The sequence below is a fragment of the Sinocyclocheilus rhinocerous genome, unplaced genomic scaffold (genome assembly GCF_001515625.1).
Source record: "Sinocyclocheilus rhinocerous isolate Xijiao unplaced genomic scaffold, SAMN03320098_v1.1 scaffold484, whole genome shotgun sequence".
NCBI lineage: Eukaryota > Metazoa > Chordata > Actinopteri > Cypriniformes > Cyprinidae > Sinocyclocheilus > Sinocyclocheilus rhinocerous.
In genome coordinates, this window is record NW_015658063.1 from 1154769 (window position 1) to 1162619 (window position 7851).

At 38.3% G+C, this 7851-nt stretch overlaps 1 protein-coding gene across 1 annotated transcript in view; it reads left to right on the forward strand.

The window, feature by feature from the left end:
* Positions 1 to 862: 862 nt before the first annotated feature.
* The window catches only part of LOC107722045 (ras GTPase-activating protein nGAP-like), a 67110-nt gene continuing 60121 nt past the window's right edge, over positions 863 to 7851 (forward strand). Inside the window, exon 1 of the mRNA XM_016530272.1 lies at positions 863 to 1616. Coding sequence (XP_016385758.1) covers positions 1082 to 1616 — 535 coding nt within the window. The 5' untranslated portion in view covers positions 863 to 1081. The remainder of the gene's footprint in view (positions 1617 to 7851) is intronic.

The following is a 7851-nucleotide window of genomic DNA, read 5'->3' on the forward strand; positions in this document are numbered from 1 at the left end:
ACAAAACAGTAGCTGATTCAGAAGCGCCAGATTGTCATAGCAAAGTCAGAATTACCTCCTCTCCTAGGTTCACGAAACAGTCGTCCATAAAATGCATTGCTGTTCTGTTGTAAGTAATCTTAAAGATTCCTAAATGCATCTACTTTCGGAAGGCCAAATAAAGTGCTTTTGCCTTCGCCTAGAAACACACAGCGTCTCCCTGACATGGCTGCTTCAACACTAACTGCGGTTACTGAAACCACGCCTTCTTTCTTTGCGTGCACATTTGGGCGGCATTATGCAAATATTTCCACATAGTGAGGTAGATATGTGGGGGCGTGTTAGAACAAGTCGTTTTAGGGGGGCGTGGCAGAGTCTTAACTTTGATAAAGAATATCTCTTTGGTTTTGAGACTTTAGTCTTTGCAACTTCAGGGATCTTATCTATGCACAATCAGCTTGTAACACTCCAAAGAGAAAGGAAAACTTGAAATCGCATCATATGACCCCTTTAAAATAGTTATCTTTATCACTACCCTGAATTTATACTTGTAGCTCTACAGAAGCCGTATAACGTACATTCTCTCTACCTGACTCTAACGAACCAGATTCACAGACAAAGACTTTTTTTTTGTTCTTTTTTTTTTTTTCTTTTTTTTGTTCTTTGAAGCTTCCACTTTCATGAAGCGGTTGGTGTTGCTCCAATCACAGAGTGGGGCCACTAAATGGGCAGCTCATGCGCTTATTGGATAGTGAGGCAAAGTGTTTCTGCGCACACATATATCTGACACCTATTTCCTCCCAGAAACCCTAGCAGCAACCCAGAATCCAGGAAGTGGTGGCTCACCAGTGGATGTCTTGCTCTTTCGCTGAGAGACATTTGCTCAGCATGTTTCTTCAAGGAGATCTCGGGGACAGTGTTATCCGCTATGTCAGGCATCAAATTTAGAGTATTATGCTCTGATAACTTTGTTAGATCCAGCCTAGCTCATCGAGATGAGACTATGATGCAATTGTTAGCATTTGCAATGGACTGAAATTGATTTTGGCTTCCTGCTTCTTGATATTGTTAAGCTTTTTTAGCTTTTCTCTCCTCGTCAACCATGAGTTTACCACGGAAGGCCACATTGGAGGAGCAAACGGGGTCAAACAGGAATCCATCACGCTGTTCGTCTGGCAGAGAGAGTGCTCGTCGCTGGCGTCTCCTCAGCAGGCCTTGGCTAAAGCACCGTTCAAATTCAGCCCCTGAGGAGCCCTTGGACACACATGACCGAAGGAACCTGGCTGGACAGGACATACGCACACAGAGCTTGACATGGTCCAGAAGCAGCAGCAGTATGGCTCGATCCAATCCTCCAATCTCCAGGGTCCACAGTCTCCCAGACCCCCAGAGGGTCACCAACTGCGGTGTCCTCCTGGAGCATCCTAATCTTCAGAGGGACTGGTTATCTCGCAGCTCGACCCCTTTTTTAAGATCTACATCTGAACTGGGGAGTGAAATTCGTACTGAGACTCCACCGCTCAGACGGGGGCTGAGCTCTCAAATGTTTTCAGGGATTCTGCTGTCCATGTCAAGACGAATTAGCCAAATTTTAAATACCTCACCTGAGCCGGCTGTTGGAGAACTTTCAGAAGACGGTAGGAAATTCGATTAATGTTTGAAGGCACAACTGCTCTACCACTTAGACTAGATTTTGTTAAAAACTTGTTTTTCTTTGTCCAAAATGGTTTTAATATTACACCAGTGTAAGTTTTCTTACTTGAGGGGTTGGTTCACTAAAAATGTAAATTCTGTCATTGTTTACTTAACCCTGTTGTTGTTCCAAACTATGTGACTTTCTTCTGCGGAACACCAAATATGATATTTTGAAGTATGACGACAACCAAACAGTTTTGGCTACTATTTTGTATGGACAATAGAAACACGGAGACATTTCTCAAAACATCTTCTTTAATGTTGCACAGAAGAAAGTAAGTCATACAAGTTTGGAAAGATATGAGAACTGTTGCCAAATTTGCATGGCATGGGTGGCACAGAAGTGCTTCTGAAGTTTACGTCTTTACAGTTTAATGTCTTAAATGCACTTACACACCAATTACATCTGATTCCTAGGGGCTGAAGTGGGTCTGAGCAGGCATTATTTATTCTGGCTTTATTGCAGCATTCCATCTTTACACTGAATTTTGAGCAGGCACAGAGCAGCCTTAACTTAGCTCTGTAAAGACGCCTTAGGGTGAGAAAATGATGAATTTGCGCTTAAAGGGATAGTTCAACCAAAAATGAAGTCTCCACAATGATTTGTTTAACATTTGGTTCAGTTGTTGGGTTGGTTGAGCACTGACTTTGTCAGATGTGTAGCTGCCATCCCATGTACTGTAAGTAATGGTTTGACTAACTTTAGAATGATACAACACAATGAGGCGTTCATGGGTTTGAGCCAGTCATATTGAGTTGCGTATACATCAGTTAAGGTGATATTACACTGACTTTTTGAGTAACAGGATGGTTTATATTTTAGCCTGTGGATTTTGGTTACTAACAGCGATATGAAAGTTATATATCTTTGAATCATTACATGAAAAAATGGCATATTTTTAAACACATTTTACACATTTTATAGTATTGTATTGTTAAAATTTCCTTGAAACCTTGAAAAAAATGATCAAATTGCAAGCTTTGTTATTGCCGACCTCTCCATTGACCCCATTAGCATTTGCATGTGAAATGGAAATACATTGAATACTGCATCTCACTATCTGAGTAAACACCTTTTCCTCTTTTAGATTCACTTCCCCCTTCCTGCTTTCCAACTTATCGCTGAACACTTCCCATTACTATTAGCATAAATGCTAATTAGCTAGCACGGAAAGGCAAATGCATAAATTTGATACAGTGGTAAACCGAGCAAAAGCATTCCCTTTGAGCTCACAGCCTCCTCACTTGCTCTAATAAAGTAATTATTGCTTTCGGCTCCTCTGGGTTCAACACTATTCAACCGAGTTTGGAAGTGTGAATGCAGATCCCTGGGTTGGCTTGGAGTTTGTGTCAACAAACCTCAGGGTGACAGCAGGAGTTTGACCCCCTCCTAAGTCCAACTTTTTCCTCCATTCCTTTAGAAATGTAGGAGGCAGCTCACTCACCTCTTTTTGTATGCTAATACGTGTTCCTGCAAGGGTACAAACAAAGACCCTGGGCTCGCCACTTTTTAGCCTTATTACCCTTTGAAAAGCTGGGGCAGAGGTGGTCTGCAAAAGTCATGAGAAAGCACCCTGTGGAAGGCAGAACTGTACCTTCAATAAAGCCAATTTCCGTGTTAAAGCAGAATGTACTATTTAGGTCTTTCTGACACATTAGTAAGCACAGTTTCCTCATTTAGGTCTTCTCGTCATGGGCTGGTTGCTCCAGGAATGCCCCAGCATGACAGAAACACAGTGGGTGGGGAGAGCAGCTAGTCTTAGACCTGCAGCTGAAAATGGGGCGCTGCTGAATTTGCAGTCCCAATGTCGTGCTTTAACTTTGTTCTGTCGAGCAGATATTCCCACAAGAGTTGGTACACAAACCTTTGTCCTTGTGCATTAACAGCAAGAGCGAGCAGGAACAGTAAAGACACTTAATCCTTTAGGATGGAAAGTGCTGCCAATGAAGAATCATAGGCCGAGACTGTCAATTTATTAATTTATTTTATTATTTATTTATTTATTACACTTTTTTACAATTTTGTTGGGTCTTGAACAATGCCAAGAAACAACTGTTCAGAGTAAAAGGAATGTTTTTTTATTTTTAACATGTTTATTCAAGTGAAAAAAGATGGAAAAATATCAAACTTTCGTTTTCAAAACAACCGTATTATTATTGTTGTTATTATTATTTAATTTTTTTCTATTAAATGTATTAGTATATAATAATAATAATAATAATAATAATAGTAAATATTTAATCAGTGCTATTTAGTTAGTTAATAATAAAAATAATAATAATGGCTTTGTTGTCTAATTAGTTGTTGTTGTTAAAACAGTACGACAGGATCATAAAACAATAGTGGTTTTAGGTTTGAAGCATATACACAGGAGTTAATGCAGGAGTGGGGGATAAAAGGAAAGATATGCAAATGTTCCAGGCATGCTGACGGCAGCTTATTTAAATATGTAACAAAGTCTGTCAGCGGCGGATTGTCGTTCTTGTGACTTGAACAAAAGAGCATGCGCTTAGTGCCCTGCCTCTTGCACGGTCACGTCTGTAACAATGGAGGAAAGGAATACCAGCACTGCGAATTATTTAACATGACAGATGTCAGACTGTGAGAAATGCATGACCTCCTTGTGCGACAATAACGTTTGATGAGTGTTAAAAAAATGCGTAGCCATGAGCTAATTGCACACAAATATAAAGAAGTGAAATTGATTTTCCTCACCACTGTTTTTTTTTTTTTTAACATTGCTTTCAGTCTTGATAAATTTCAATTTAAACATTGACTGAATTGCACAATAATGTAAGTGATTCCAATACAAATGAAGTCGAAATTGTATTATTACGTTCAGTTTATTGGGTCTATAGTGTCCTAACAGTGCCTGCCTGTGTAACTCATCCCTCAACAGTATGCATGTATTTAGAGGGGCTCAGCTGGGCAGAGGGCATGTTTTGTGGGCGTAGTATCTTTCTGAGCAGTGTGGTGTTTTAGCTTCTACAGGGAGTTACAACTGACTGAACAAATCCAGCCTTTGCGATTTTAGGAGGAAGATGTTTGAGTGTGCAGATTAAAGGGCAAAGAGACGATGGTGTGTCGTCTCGGAGCTGCTTCGCTAGAGTGGCACGATGGTAAAAGGCTTGTGACGCTGATGATGTGAATTATGAATGACACGAAGCACTCTCCTGTCACTTCGATGGCACAGACCCACTAGCCTTATTCTGCTGTTCGCAAGCATTTTGTGTAATTTTGCTTTAGAGATATGACCTGAAAGGGCACCTTTTATATTTCTAAACGCAGTTAATGATCATTTAAAGAAAAGGGGAATCCATTTAACAGCAGGTGTTTTTTGGGTGAGTTTGACTGGCCTGGATTTCAAAATTATATGAATGCTTACATTTTTGGCGATTTTTGTTTATATTATATTATATTATATTATTATTTAGTGCTGTCAAACGATTAATCGCATCCAAAATTATACCCTAATTTATATTATATATAAATATATTTAATATATAAACATTACATATTTTTCTTAAATGTATACATGCATGTGTTTGTATTTATATATACATAATAAATATACACAGTACACACACATATTATTTGAACAAAAACTTTTATTTTGGATGCGATTAATCGTGATTAATCGTTTGACAGCACTTATATATATATATAGTTTACTACTCACAGTTTTCTTTTCATTTAGTCCATCAGGAGCTGCTACCACCTAATAAAGGCCTTGAATAAATTTTTGAAATAAACAAAAAACATTTGAATTAATTTCTATATCATTTAGATTTTATATTTTTTATTTATTTATTTATTGCATTTTATATCTGTGTTTGTGTGTGTGCGCAATATATACAGAAGTAAAATATAATATTATTTCATATTAAATTCTAAATGTTATATGTTCCATATTAAATTAATCTACAATTAAAATATACATAATATTATAAATATTCTAACATATTCAAACATTTTGTGTAATTTATATTTATTTGTTTTTTGTTGTTGTTGTTTTTTGTTTGTTGCTTTTTTGTAATATATATGAAGTTATATTTTTTATTTTATCTTTGATTCTATTTAAAGTTTTGGCTGGGCAAACAGCTACTATAGTTCTGGTGCTAATGTATGAACACTACTCAGGTTTGCAAACAGTGTGACAGCAGCAGCATCTCTGCTCTGTTTTCTCCTGCAGTCCTGTGAGTTTCTCAGCAGCTCCGCGGAGCTCCATCCAGCGGTCAGCGCCGCTACTCGACCCGGATTCTCCAGCCTCGGGGCCCGACTGGAGCTGGAGCCCGACCCCGACATCCACCGACGCTTCTCCCTGCAGGAGCCACACACGTCACTGAGCTCACAAACGCCACAGAAACACGGCTCAGACCCCAGGAGCTAGAGAGACCACAACAAACCAGACCAAAACCTGGCTCTGGTTTTGCACTGTGGAGGTTCAGAGGTTCACTGGAGGCGGTTTTACTCGTCTTTACTGCTGTCGTCCAGTATTGGATATCCCTAAACAAATAATGATGATTCTTTGACAGCACTTATATTATATGGGATGCACTAATACTATTAATATTCTTTTAAAATATAATACTAAAAAATAAAATCAGTAGTTAAAATGCTATAATTAAATTTTGCCATGTTATTATAATGTACAGTATGAAAAATTTTATATATTTTGCAAATTAGTGTTTAAACATTAACATTAAAGGAATAGTTTTTTAAAAATTTACTCACCCTCAGGCCAACCAAGATGTAGATGAGTTTTTCTTGAACAAACAGAAATAAATTTAACATTGCATAATGGATCCATTGCTGTAATTGGGTGCCATCAGAATAAGAGATCACACAGCTGATAAATTATTGTTGTGATTATTTTACTATACTGATTGTTGTTTATTGTTGTGAATTATTGTGATGCTTTTATCAGCTGTTTGGACTCTTATTCTGACGGCACCCATTCACTCCAGAGGATCCATTGGTTAGCAAGTGATGTAATGCTAAATTCCTCCAAATCTGTTTAGATAAAGAAACAAACTCATCTACATCTTGGATGGCCGGAGTCCATGTAAAATGTTTAACAAATGTTTTATTTTTCGATGAACTATTCCTTTAAGTGAGAGTTAAATGGTGGATAAGCTCACCTAAACGTAAAAATCTGGTAAATGAGCGTGGACAAATATCCAGTATGTTAAAAATAAAATCTCTAATCTTGCTTGATGACCAATATGTTACCGATATGTCATGCATCCCTACTAGTTTTTGTGTGGCTGAGCAGTGTCTTAAGTCGCAAAGTGTTTATATTTCTCTATGGTGGCATGTCTGAGGTCATCATGGGTAAGACGACAGCGCTGCCCCACCTCGCCCCACAGTCAACAGCTGTTCCTCCCAGGCCGGACCAGTCCCTGTTAGATTACTGATTAACCTGTCCCAGCACATCACATCCTTAACCAACCGTGTCAAAACAAAGTCGCAAATTCCCCTAAGCATCCCCACTTTGTTCCTCCAGCTGGAAGCTCCACAAACGCATCCTCACAGAGCTGCAATCATAGCCCAATCTGTTAATTGCAGTCATTTCCTCTCTCTGTGGACTCAACTCCCCCAAACTCCCCAGACACCAATTAAAGCTGCTAATTTGAAGGGCTTATGAATTGCCATCCCAGAGTGAGATGGCTGTGGATGCATCTGTGGTGGGCTTACGCTGAATCTCTTATGATCTGCAAGAATTTGAGTCCTGCACTTTGCCCTGCTTTTAACTCACAAAAAATACCATGGCATTGCTGCTTTTGGACACATACAGTACCATGGTAATGGCATTTGTTTCTGGACATATGCCTTGTGAAAGCGCAATGAAAATTCAACTCGGGTGTGTGTATTTTGTCTGTTTTATAATGACTTCATATATGGCTCATTCAGTCAGAAATTAGGGTCCGATATAAGTTTATATATATTATATTTATTATATTTATTATATTATATTATATTAATTATATTATATTATATTATAGGTTTTAGACTTGTGCCGGTATTCGGTAATGCGATATATCACGGTAATGATTATGCACGGTATTGTTATCGTGGGCACTTCTAAATACCGTCAATAATTATATATTACAAATTATTTAGAATTTTGAATGCATTTTAAGAATACTTTTCCCATCAACTGGTCAAAATGCACA